The 12,773-nt window shown below is 55.5% G+C and overlaps 2 protein-coding genes across 4 annotated transcripts; both read right to left on the minus strand.

The window, feature by feature from the left end:
• Window positions 1-1,769: 1,769 nt before the first annotated feature.
• ENTREP3 (endosomal transmembrane epsin interactor 3) lies at window positions 1,770-7,663 on the minus strand. 3 transcript variants are annotated; one of them, XM_060090676.1, is made up of 12 exons: window positions 6,868-7,662; window positions 6,614-6,670; window positions 6,305-6,415; window positions 6,078-6,197; window positions 5,806-5,913; window positions 5,081-5,253; window positions 4,851-4,950; window positions 4,446-4,515; window positions 3,636-4,181; window positions 2,970-3,038; window positions 2,610-2,863; window positions 1,770-2,519 (listed from the first exon to the last, which is right to left on the minus strand). In XM_060090676.1, the coding sequence occupies exons 1-12, from the start codon at window positions 7,090-7,092 to the stop codon at window positions 2,346-2,348; spliced, it is 2,007 nt and encodes a 668-aa protein (XP_059946659.1). In that variant the 5' UTR covers window positions 7,093-7,662; the 3' UTR covers window positions 1,770-2,345. The 3 variants fall into 3 exon arrangements, with proteins under 3 accessions (XP_059946659.1, XP_059946658.1, XP_059946660.1); XM_060090675.1 differs by having other exon boundaries at window positions 5,081-5,256; XM_060090677.1 differs by lacking the exon at window positions 6,614-6,670 and having other exon boundaries at window positions 5,081-5,256; window positions 6,868-7,663.
• Window positions 7,664-8,213: 550 nt separating this feature from the next.
• Window positions 8,214-12,628, minus strand: SCAMP3 (secretory carrier membrane protein 3). The gene is made up of 9 exons (XM_060088175.1): window positions 12,385-12,628; window positions 11,974-12,051; window positions 11,196-11,318; window positions 10,989-11,109; window positions 10,414-10,542; window positions 9,809-9,968; window positions 9,599-9,700; window positions 8,956-9,073; window positions 8,214-8,677 (listed from the first exon to the last, which is right to left on the minus strand). The coding sequence occupies exons 1-9, from the start codon at window positions 12,448-12,450 to the stop codon at window positions 8,531-8,533; spliced, it is 1,044 nt and encodes a 347-aa protein (XP_059944158.1). The 5' UTR covers window positions 12,451-12,628; the 3' UTR covers window positions 8,214-8,530.
• Between the last annotated feature and the right edge of the window lie 145 nt (window positions 12,629-12,773).

Genomic DNA, 12,773 nt, shown 5'->3' on the forward strand with positions numbered 1-12,773 from the left:
CCCCTTCCTCTCCTGTAGGGCCCCACGGCTATCCCCAAAGTCATAGGGTCTCCACGCTGTATACAAGGCCCCACTCTGCCTTTTAATAACTTAATGAGTTTGTTGAGGACCTACTAAGTGTTAGATCCAGTGCAATGAGCAAGCCCCTGCTCTCAGGAGCTTGCATTCTGTGGGACGACACAGAAAACAAAAACAAGGTAATTTTGGATAGTGATAGGTGTTCAAAACAAGGCGGTATGATAGAATGGGGAGTGCTCAATAAAAACGTGAGAATGGAACTAAGACCCGAATTAGGTGAAAGCAACAGATATAGGGCATCGAGTTTTGTGTTGGTGAATAGCTAGCTCGTACAAAGGCCCTTGTGCAACGCAGTTTGGCTGAAGCAGAGTGGACCAGGTTGTACCTGACCATAGTTTCATAAGGAGTTTGGAGATTATCCTAAATACAGTGGAAAGCCAGTACATTTAGGCAGAACTTTAATATGACATGATTTCTTAGCACTTTGCTGAGTGGAGAATGGATTGTAGGAAGAATGGAAATAGATCAAGAGTTTGGGAGAGAGGGTGATGACTGGGGCTAGGTAGCTGGTGAGACATGGATGAATTCAAGGTAGGATCAGATGTGTTGGATGAGGGAAAAGAAGAAATGAAGGTGATTCCCAAGCTTATAGAAAGTGCAGCTAGGTGAATGATGGTGCCACTTATTGAGATGGGAATGTTGGAAGAGGAACAGGTGCTGGGGTGGGAATCAAGAGTTCCATTGTGGCCATGTTGAGTCTGAGAGGCGCATTAAATATCCAAGCAAAGATGTCAACTTTGAGGTTGGAGCTCATGGAGAGGTAAAGGAGAGAGTTATCCACGAACACATAGATGGCCTTTAAAGCCATGGATCTTGATAGGGCCACTTACAGACTGGAGGTAGAAAAAAGAAGAGGGCCAAGGGGAGCGCCCTGGAGCCCTCCAGTGTTAAGCGGTTGGGCATTGGTGTGAACTCTGACAAATGATACCAAGACAGTAAAGTAGGAGAAAAATTAGGAGAGTATGATGTTTTCAAAGACAAGAATGGGAAAAATTCAAGAGGAAAGATGCTGATTATCTGGGTTAAATGCTTCTTAGAGGTCAAGTGAAATGCAGGCAGAGAATTGGCCAGTGGGTCTAACTTTTTTGCTTACTGAAAAATTTGTCAAGAGCAGTGCCTGGGGGCTTTCCTGGTGGTGCAGTGGATAAGAATCTGCCTGCCAGCGCAGGGGACACAGGTTCGATCCCTGGTCTAGGAAGATCCCACATGCCGCGGAGCAACTTAGCCCGTGCGCCACAATTACTGAGCCTGCGCTCTAGAGCCCGCGAGCCACAACTACTGAAGCCCGCGTGCCTAGAGCCCGTGCTCCGCAACAAGAGAAGCCACCGCAATGAGAAGCCTGGGCACCGCAACAAAGAGTAGCCCCTGCTCACCACAACTAGAGAAAGCCCACGTGCAGCAGCAAAGACCCAACATAGCCAAAAATAAATAAATAAAATTAAAATTAAAAAATTAAAAAAAAAAAAAGAGCAGTGCCTGGGGAGAGGTAGGGGAAGAAGCCTGATGGGAATGGGCGAGGAGAGAATGGATGTTCAAGAGTGGAAGGAAGGAAGAGAAAAAACGTTTGGTTATGAAAAGGGGCAGAGATATTGTGTGGTAGCTGGAAATAGATAATCAGCGTCTTGAGAGTTTTCATAACTATGAGAGATGCTAGAATAAATTTCAATAGTGACAAAGAATGAACCAGAAGAGAAGGGAAAATTGAAATTTATTGAAGCCTTACTTAGTGTGTTAAGAGCTTTACAAACTTTCGTCCTCACAATGTTTTAAGGATCAGGCAATTGAGGTTAAATAACTTGCCCAAGATCATGCAGCTAAAGGTGGCAGAGCTGAGAGGCCACCCAGATTTTTCTGACCCTTCATGCCTCACCACCCCATTGCACAGGCGTACAGCCCCTTGTGCTTGAACAACCGGGACATGCCTTTGCCCTGGCCACAGGGCCCGTGGTGAATTAGAGAGAGTTACTCTCATGCTGGAGGAACAGGACTTTATTTTCCTCCTCCAACGCTGTAAGCAGGGGCATCTCTCCGCACAGCCTGAACACCCATGCAGCGCAGGACAGAAGGTCTCCCCAGGCTGGAGGGGCAGAGGCAAGCAGCAGGAGCCCCTAGAGGTAGGAGGGAAAGGGATACTTCTGGGGGTGTTCAGCAGGTTTCTTTTTGTGTCAGCCAGTGCAAGGGGGTGCTGGAGACTGCTGGTCCCAACCAGCTGGTGCCTGTGGCCCCAGCATTCATCTGGATCTGTTCAGTGTGGGAGGATGCCCAGGTCAGAGCCCAGTCTCCTGGCTGCCCCCACTGAGGCTGAGGCTGTGGGGGCGGGTGCCGCGCTCCAGCCTGCGGCCAGACAGGAGGCGTCTCAGGGAGGAGCCGGAGCTGAGGTCACCGCAGCTGCGAAGGTGGAGGCTCTCTCGGCCTGGCCGGCCCCATGGGCTCCGGGGCACCTAGATGGGGCCACAGGAAAGAGCATCAGTGTGGCCCCACCTGAAGCACCAGGCTTTCCTGGGTGTCTTCCCTGGATTCCCTCACTCTACCTGCTTATGTCCATGGGCTCCATTCCCACTGGGGTCTGGGGCCTTCCTAGACATCTGGAGGAAACGAGTGACCAAGCCCCGGCCTGGCCAGCTGCCCTTCAGGTCCCCCAGGGAGTGGGCAGGTGCAGGGCCTGAGGGCAGGGGGACCTTCTGGAAGGTGGGCACAGGGTGCCGTTTCTCGGCTGAGCGGGCACGTAGCAACTTGGGGGAAGGGCAACGGGCTAGACGGAAGAGGCAGGCTTCAGAGCAGAGCCCTGGAGAGACAGAGGGAGAGGGAGAGTGGGTAGAATGGGAGGTGCAGAGAAGGCCAGGCAGCACTCCCCTACCCCCTGCCCCCTGGGCACCAACCATATGTTTCACCTGTATCTGCAGAGGAAATGGAAGCAGCTTCTTCCTCAAGCACTTTGGTATAAAGGTCCCTGAATTCAGCTGAGAAGGAAGAGAGAGACAGGGACTGAGTGGGAGCGCTCAGTGGATGCGCCCGCCAATCTCACGGCCCTCCTGAGAACTCAAGCCCAGCTTCCACTCCCCATTCCCAACCAAGGGGGCATCATCTCTGCTCAGGTCCGCCAGCAACTAGATGGTACGATCCACCAAATCAGGGACTAAGGCGCTATCGTGCCCTGCTGCAGCGTCTCCAGTACATGGCACGTAATGGTAATGACAAACACTTTCTGTGCCCGGGCTGAGCACTTGACCTGCATCTCTCCTCAGTAACTCCACAGTACCTATGGTGAGGTACTGTTATTATACCTGTTTTACAGGTGAGAAACTGAGGCTTGGAGAGGGTAGGTAACTAGCCCAAGCTGGGAACTGTGAGACTGCGTTCCAAAAACCAAATCCTCTTCTTTTAGCCATTAAACTGTTGATGTATTTCTAGGAGGGGACATAAGAAGTGTCTACTGCAGGAGTGAATTCACCCATTCTTCCTCCCCAGGGACCTCAACAGTGTCCCAAATCCTGGTGGGTATCACTGGCCCTCTAACTCCCAGTGCCTGCCCTCTCCTGAACCTTGTGGCGGCTCACCGGTGTTGCTGGAGGTGGTGATGCCCGGGTCACTGTGGGACCGTGGCAGCAGCAGCGGTGGTCGGGGAGCCGGCTGAGGAGGCCGGTGCCCCGGTGGGGTGAGGGAACCTGAGCTATCGCTGAAGCGGCGAGCCGGGGGGAGGGGGAGAGGGGCTGCAGCTGGCCGGCTGCCTCCCCGGGGGACCCGCCGCCTCAGCTCGGGGAAGCAGGGTCCCACCCAAGGCGGCCAGCCCTCCAGCCGGTGGCAGCTTCGGGCAGCTGTGGGGGCACCCAGCGGGGGTGGGGCCTCGGGGGCAGAGCAAGAATAGGAGCGGGCAGCTCTCGGGGGCCGCCGGGGCAGGGGGCTGTCCTCAAAGGGGCCCCGCAGGCCGCAGTCCAGGCTGAGGCAGTAGCCGGCGCGGCTGCGCTGAATAGAGCGGAAGAGCACGTAGTCAACGGAGCGCACGGAGCCCTGCAGCTCCAGCAGGCACGAGTCCTCCGACGGGCTGGAGCCCCCGGGGAGGTCACCGATGGCTGACAGCACCAGAGACCCGCTGTCCATGGACACTGTGGGTGGTAGGGGCTGCCGGGTAGCACCAGCCTGGCCCGGCCCAGGCGGTTCCTCTTTTCTCAGGCCCAGCCTCTGGCGGGCCATCCTGCCTCCAGTTTTATCTCAGAGGAGACAACTAAGCCCAGGATTGCAAGAAGCCCCAGCCCTCATTTGTTCCTCAACCACCAACTCGGTCTCGTCTCTCCCCCTCTGCCCCCCACAGCCAGCTCTGCTATCCCAGGCACCCCAGACCTTGTCCACCCTCCCCACTTTCTGCTCACCATCTACAATGGAGGCCACTCGCTCACAGATGCAGGAGCCATCATGAAGCTGAGGATCAAACAGAGTGGCCTGCAGAAGACACAAGGGTCAAGGGTCAAGCCCTACACACTGATTAGGCCATCCCATAGGCTGGACAGAGCTCTAGAGACCTAGATTCCAGTCCAGCTTTGTCACTTTGTTCAAGTCACTTATGTGGGCCTCAGTTTCCACATCTGTAAAATGGAAACAACAGTTCTTACCCCCCCCACCTCGCCAAGCTATCAGGCAGATCAAAGATGACAGTGAATGTGCTAGTGCCATAAAGATCATGAGAACTAGTGTTATCTTTATCCAGTGACAGCAGCTCACCCAGCTTTTCAGGCTCTGTCTCTGACTCCCCAGCCCACACCAAGCCCTGCTCTCACCTGGCTGTCTCCTCGTAGCCCCATGACGGCCTCATAAGAAGGGGGGCAATCAGTAGGATACAAGGGCACCGGGCTGTCCATGGAGCCGTTGTAGGTGATGCTGGCAGGATGAGGGAGAGGGTCAAAGCCTGGGAAAGAACTCCTATTCCAAAAAGATCCCTCCCCACCAATCCCCGGCCTCAGCCCCAGTCACCTTCTTTAGTTTCCCCACAGATTCCACCTGGCCTCACCTCTGTGCATCTGTTTCTGAGCTGCAGGTGTACTCTGGGGGATAGTAGGGCGGCGGGGGCACAGGCGGTACAAATTCCTCCAAGTCCAGCATGGTGTGTAGGAGAGGGGCTGGGAGCGAGGATGTACAGCCCAGAGGCCCCAGAGGGCCTGAGACTGAGCGCTCAGGGGCCAACTGCTGGGGAGCAAGCAAGTCAGCAAACTTGGTTTCTGGGAATACAGCTCCTTGGCTCCCAAACTCCTCTCTCATCTACATTTTCTGGCCCCACCCCCTCCAAGAAGCTCAGTTCTGGCCCCTTTGCCAAAACCAGTTCCTCCTCTAACCCTGCCCCAGCCGAGGACCTTCAGCTCTTGCCCTGCCCATCTAGAAAGTCCTCCTCTACATGGACCTTTCTGCACCCAAAATCACTATCTGTTCTCTGTCCCCACCAGAACATCAACCCATTATCCCCACCCCCATCTAAGACCTTCCTGACTCCGCCCAACTTTTAGTCCCACTTTTCAATGCCCCCAGACTGGCATCACGTACTTCTCTTACTCCCTGTCATTTCTCTCCTCACTCTCCTTTGGACCCCCTAAATATCCCTGCAACAGACATGCCTAATAGGTGACCCACAGCCCCTGGTGCTCAAAAGCCAGCACTGTATTCACCCCTCAAGCCCAATCCCAGCACACACACCCTGCCCACATCCTGCCTTATCGGCCTTGACCCCGGCTCCCCACTCACCGTGTGCACAAGGTCCAGGGAGAAGATTTGGATGCAGCAAACAATAGCAGAGAGAGTACAGATTATGGCGGCACAAACCGTGAGCCCACAGACGCTAAAGAGCAAGTTCTGGGGAAGGCAAGAGAGAGAGAGGGATGTGAGAGGCGCCTGGGGTGTAGTAAACCCCACATACTCGGGGCCTGTGAGGACTCCAGGAGGCAGAAGGGTGAGAACCAGGAAGATGGTGGGAGAGGAAGGAATGGCGGAGTGGGGGAGGGGGGGTGCATGCTCACCTTGAGGGCCCCTCGGGCTTCATCACAGGTGGAGTTAGGGGCAACTTTCAGTTCCTGCCCTGACTCTGGACAGGGCCGCAGTAGAGGAACAGGAGGGCAGCACACACAGACCTTTCCGTCCTGAGTGGGAGTGGAGAGGGTGAGGCAGCCTGAATCAGGACAAGCCCAGGTTGTCCTGCACACCTCCCCCAACCAGCACTCTCAGGCTCTCTTTCCTCAAATCTCACCAAGATGCATTCTTGGAAGTCTCGGGCCAGCTGAGCGTTTTTACAGGAGAGAACAGAGCCAGCCATGCTGAGCATGACACAGAGCACCGAAAGCAAGGAGAAGAAGGAAATCTGGGGGAAACAGGGCACAGACTCAGGGCTGGGACCCCAAGAGTACCCTCTACCGCAGATGGAGCCACCCTCCTTCACAGACATTTGTGCCTGGACAGCATGAATGGGAGAGTCAATTCCCTTTTGGAGGGCATAAATAGGCATCCCCTCAGGTGCTGGGCACCTGCCTCCCCGTGGGCATCAGACCCTGGCACCTACCACTAGAGTGAACGGCCGCTTCCAAGACACAATGCCAACCACCCCGGAAAACGCCAGCTGGGGATAGAGTGGGCACAGGCTCAGCCTGACAGGGGAGGCACCTGAGTGAGCCCCTCACCACAGGGTGCACCCAGCTCTGTAAGGAGGAGGAGGACCAGGAGAGGGAGGAGAGGCCAGGATTTGGACTGGCAGCTGGTGTGGAGGGGTGGGGCCCGAGGAGCCTCCCCCACCCAACAACTGTGCACCCAACTCACCGAGAATCCAGCCCAAGACGGGCAGGATCTCTTGACGCTCTCGGTGGTGGTGACAGATGAGGCCACCATGCTGAAGGTGACCACCAGGATGCCCAGGAGCACCTGAGCCAGCCCCAGCGTGAGCAGAGCCTGCAGCCAGGGTCGGTGGAGACGGAGGTGGGTAAGGCCCCGGGTGCTAGGCCGGCTAGTCAGCGAGCGGCTGGAATCACTAGGCGAGGGCATCATGCCTGCCGCCCGGTTGCCTGAGCCTCGCTCGGCGCCCCCTGACGCTTGGGAGCATCTCAGAGGCGCCCGAGGCCCCGTCCTTCCTCCTCTCCACCCCCCTCGCTCTAGACCCCACTCGCTGGCTGGGTCCCCCGGGGCATGGCCCAGGGACTCCAGCTGAGGAGGGGGCCAAGGGAGGGGCGTCACGGAGGGGCCCCGGAGTGCTCCCTCCCCACCACGGGCACTGGACGGGCACCGTGCCCGGGACGGCAATGAGGACGCGGGGGCACCGGCTCATCGCATCTCCCTAGAGAAGAGAGGCGCCGAGAAGGGCCGGTCCGGGAGTGAACAGAGGGCGGCGGTCCGGAACCCTGGGAAGGGTGGGAAGGGTGAAGGCGAGAAAGATGGGAAAGAAGTCTAGAGAAGAGGGGAGAGGCGGCGTGACTCTAAAGGCGCGGTCGGTGTGCCCTCAGTGTCCAGTGGGATCCGAGGCTGCCTGGTGGGGAGAGGCTGCGGCGGTGCCGCCGCCTCCTGGGTCGCCAGCCCCGCTCCCCTCCCCACCACACCCCCGCTCCCCCAGCTCGGCTGCAGCAGGTCCGGGACTGGAGGCGGGGGATGGGGATGGGATGGTGCGGGAGGAGGGGCATGGTGCGAGGGCCAGCGCAGCGCACCCCGGGAGTTGTAGTCCCCGCCAGAGACCCTGTGGGAGGGGAAAGGGAAGGAGGGAGGGAGGGAGAGGGAGAAGGGGAGAGGGAGGGAGGGAGCAGTAGGCAGGGTTGCAGGGCAAGCTGGCCGCGGGAGCTAACAACGCTTTCGGCTTCCATTTGAGCCCCACCCAGCCTCTCAGGCCCCTCGGCCTGCTGTGTTCCCAGCAGAAGTAGCGGCTTCTTCCCTGTCATTAACGGAGAGGGGTAGGGAGCTGGGCTCCCTGGCAGCTCCTCGATTCCACCCCAACCGTGGACTTCCCTCCCTCTTCCTGCGCCTGCTATCGGGCTCTGCTGTCCCATCCCCGAGAGCTCTCCATTTACACTAAGGCCAGGTCAGACCTTCCCTCTGGAGTCCACATTCTGCTTCCATTCTAGTCTCCTCCACTTTCTCTTCCATAATGCCTAGTTCCCATTAAAATTCTGGAAACGGTGTGATTTGTGTTCCAGTTCCTTTCTTTTTATTTAAATAACCGAAGCAACAGCCTTGGCACAGCAGAAGGAAGCTGGGTTGGGGTGTGTAGAGGTGGCTGCAGTGTGGCCTGACTGGGGGAAGGGGAGTGGGAGGGAAGCAGTGACTGGGTCACACTGGGCTCCCCACACCCTTAAGTCAGGTTCAGCAGTCATGGCTGTGAGACTGGGGGCACTATAGTGAAGACATCAAGTAGTGACGTCTCATCAAGTCCCAGAGACCTCAGGGATGGGGGCTAGGTCACCTCCCCTAAGTGGCAGGGCCAGGGCATCCCAGTTAGGGGTCACGGTGCCCGGAAGGCATTTTCAGCAGCCCCAGCGGCTGCACTGGCAGCTGCGGTTCGCACCGCAGGGTTGGAGAAGACACCAGCTGCAAATTCTTGCTGGGCTTTCTGAAAGCTGGCACCTGTGCGGCGATACAAGGAGTGGATCTGCAAGTAGAGACATAGACTTTACAGCACGTTCTGGCCACTGTTATCCCACTCCAATCTAACGCCATCACCACCACTCACCAGCCTGCAGCTCTAGCTTTTCCCTTGTGGCTCCCTACCAACCCACACCCACACATACCCCACAACACCCGCCTCCCAGGTCCATTAGCTGAGAACCCGTCTGTCAGCCTGGCCCTCCCCAGTTGCTCCTGAATGTTCCACCCATGCCCCTAGGGACACGTGATCTCACTCTCCTGGCCCCATCTACAGCCCCTCACCCGCTTTAGCATCACAATTCCCAGCACGGCAATGCCAGTGAAGAACAGGGCAACCAGCAGCATGAGCACAGCTACAGCTGGGTTGGGCTTCAGCACCACCAGAGCAGAGATCCAGCCACTGTAAGGAGGGAAAAGTATATGGAAGTGAAGAGAGGCTGCTCACAGCTGGGTCTCTGTCCCCCCAGCTTCTCCGCTGGTTATGTCTTCCCACCAGGGGCCGTTTTCCTGTCAGTCTGGCAGCTTTCCATGCACCGGAATCCCAAACTACACCTACTCTCTTCACAGTTTAATCCCAGCTTCTGAACGATCAGCTCCCAGCTCTCCAAGCTCTTCCAGACATCCTCACTCCAAACAGACCTTTCTGTTGAGGATTCTTCCTCTTCTCCAACCATGGTTACACATGTCGCCTCCAGGAAGCCTCTTCAGATTGACCACAGCCATCTTTCCCTTAATCTATGTCTGTTGAGAGTTGTGTCTGGGCTCTCTATCATGGAGGACATCTTGTCTCTCTGGTTAAATTAGCACCTCCCAAGGATAAAAACCACATTTCCTTTTTCTGAACAACTCCTATGCCAGTACCCAAGGCTGACTTGGTCTACAGGAGTGGGAGGAAGGGGTGAAGGTAGATGAAAGCCTCACAGACCTGAACCCCCAACCTGGGATGCCAATGGCCTGGAGGACAAACAGAACATCCTGGACGAAGAAAATGAAGAAGAAAACGAAGAAATTGAATGAACTGTCACTCCTGCAAAGAGAAAGAAAGGGAAGTGTAGGCAAAGAATTAGGGTTGGAGAAGCAGAATGGGACCCATCCAAGTCCCCTCCCTGCCACCACCCCCACTCCCCCTTCTTACCGGAAAGCCTTATACATGGGGCGGTACCAACAGACGAAGGAGCAGGGGGTGAAAAGGAGGATCCAGAGGATAGAGAGCCCAAAGCCTGAGCCATTGCTGGTCTCCACACAGAAGCTGGCCAGGCAGGCAAGAAAATTCAGGAGAAGAGCCAGAGTGCTGCCTAAGGGTTAGAGGAACAGGATGATGGGTCAGTGAAAGCTCTTTTCCCTAGAAGCCCACCCCACAGCCCTCACCAAATGTGGCAGACTAAGGAGAGGAAGGCAGCTTCTGCCTTCACAGGATCCTCAGCAGGGGAGACAGAACTAGCAAATCTCAATCATGTGTGATCCCCTTGGCAAAGACATTTAAAGGATTCAGAACACATTTATGCATAAGGACAGGGGGAAGGGGGAGAGGGCAAGAACATACATTTGCCAGAAGGCTGGAGAATAAGTTCTAAATACTATAAAAGGAGTAATCCAGGAAGGTTCCAGGAGAAATGAGCCTTTAACTCAAATGCTGAGGATAGGTGAAGTGTCTAGTTCTGGGTGAGTGCGCTCCAGGAAAAGAAAGATGTACAAGTTACTACCTGTACTTTTCCTTCAAAAAGGCTTCTCACTACTCACACATCCAGAGGTAGTACATGGTGGATACTGTCTTCTGAAATTCCTGGGGGATCTCCATGGAGATATCCTGGAAAAAGCAGGGCTGAACTGGGCAAAAAGAAGGTAGAGGGGGCCAATTGTTCTGTCGAGCTGTAAGGCACAAAAAGAGCAGGAGGATCTCACAAGTGAGACAGAGACCAACAAATCACTCCCCCTTCCTTTCACCTCCGGGTCTTCTCTTCTGTTTCCAATTTGAGGGTTCAGAGAAACAAGGGCCAGTGGCAAAAGTTATATTAATACTGAGTGTTTATTATGACTTACAACTTCTAAGCACTGTGCCCAGCATTTTGTATAGATGACTTTGTTTAATCCTCACAACAATCCTGTCAAACAGGTACAAACATTACTCTCATTTTACAAGTGAGGAAACTGAGGCACTCAAGATTAAATAACTTGTCTAAGAGCTCACCCTTAATAAGACATAGCACCCAAATTCAAACTCAGCAGTCTGGCTCCAGTGCCCATGCTCTGAGGTCCTTTTTTGAGACTTCGAACCTGTCAGGTGCCCTCCCCAACCGTATCAAGGACCCACTTACTAGCTGTGCCCCCGAGGGCAGCATGCTGGAGTTCTCTCTCCCTCCGGTCCAACTCCTCTGCCTTCCGGTTGAGCTCCTCCTGCTTCTTTAGCAGCTCAGCTGTGGCTGCTGCAGCTGAAGCCTGACCAGTGTGAGCAGAGGCCAATGTGAGTCCTCAACCCCAGGGCTGGTCCCTCTCCTCAACCCCTACCCATACACCCCCTTTACCTGGGTGCTGTAGGAGCCATAGTTCTTGGGTTCTGTGGGGCTGAGCTTTCTCGAAGACTGCAAAGGGGGAGCTGAGGGTGGAGCTATCGGAACAGGGGCAGGAGGCTCATAGCTTGGTGGTGGCTGTTGAGTTTGGAAAAAACCTTAAGAATCATCTAGTCCTTCATAACACAGGAATCTAGAGTCTACTTGAATACCTTTAGACCTAGAACTCATTACCTAAGGTGGCAGCCCCTCCCCCAGTTGTTAGAAAGCTAGTTCTTGTGTTTGTATCAGAGAACTCTTTTACAACCTGCAGCAGCCCTCATAACCCCTCACATCGAGTTCCTTACCCAGGACTCAAAGCACTCATCTACCGTATCAACCTCCTTAAACTTTTAAAAACTCTTATTACCTTTTTCTATTGCAGTGAGACAAACAGGTCTAGTCTTCTTTATCCCTTGTTTTCTAACTGTATACCTAAACATGGTTTGTTTTCTCCGCAACTCCAACCGGCCCCATCCCTTTTCTTCTTCAAAAAAGGCTCACCAGACAGGGTCTTCATCAGGCCCTGCCAGACTCCAGGTCCTCCCAAGACTGACATTTAGAGCTCAAACTGATGGATCCTTGGCCTTAGTGTCTTTAGGATTAGGCATCCCATGGCAGACTGGCCTCTCTCAGGGAGCTAAGATCACGGTGTTTCTTCCTTTGCGTGCAAAAAAGTCCCCTATACCCCAACAAAGTGGGCCTGTTGGCATACCCCACCCTTCCTCGCCCGCCCGTGCTCCCAGAATCTCACCTCCCGGGTCTCAAAAGGGTTGTAGACATCAAGTGTGGCATAGTGCGTGCTGGGTCGGTGCTGGATCACAGCTGGGTCCTGTGGGCAAAGATCTGGGGCTCAGCTGGCACCTGGTGCCTCTGGGGGAACTCACAGGGGCCTCTTCTCAACTGCTGTGGCTCCAAGGACTGCAGCTTGGGGGCCACGCTGTTGTCCCCATATTTGCCCCAATCCTTCACGCCACACTGCCAGTACCAGCTCCTTAAGGGGCAGGGCCCGCCCCCCCAGGATGCTCACTGGTTTGGAGTAGTCGTCACTCCCACGTGGCGGCCCTTCCTCGGGTCAAATGTCACGAACGGGAATACAAGTTAGCCCGACCCTCTAGACTCGAAAAATCACCCGAGCTGCCCCAAAGAGGCCGGCGCAAGTCACCTGAAAGGGGTTGTCAAGCTCGCCGGGCTCGGCGAAGGGGTTTCCACCGTCTCTGCTTTGAGCCATGTTTGCAACTTCGGCTTGGGCCGCCCCCTGCCCTCCACGCCCCTGCCGCGGCAGTGGCTCTCAGAGCTCCCTCCGCTCCTCTCGGTCCGCCCCGCTTCTCTGTGCACGGATTGGCTTTACACACCGGAAGGGTCACAAGGATCCCCGCAGCAGCAGGAGGGTTGCGCCTGCGTCTCGGTCAAAGGCAAAGAAGGAAGTGCCCCCACGTGACACCTCTCACTCAGTCTCAGTAGCCAAGTACCGCCCCTTCCCCACGTGACTTCCCTCAATTAACGAACTACACCCCCCAGCAGGCCTCGCGTCAGAATCCCGGTCCCTCCTCG

The sequence above is a fragment of the Mesoplodon densirostris genome, chromosome 2, assembly GCF_025265405.1.
Source record: "Mesoplodon densirostris isolate mMesDen1 chromosome 2, mMesDen1 primary haplotype, whole genome shotgun sequence".
Lineage (NCBI taxonomy): Eukaryota > Metazoa > Chordata > Mammalia > Artiodactyla > Ziphiidae > Mesoplodon > Mesoplodon densirostris.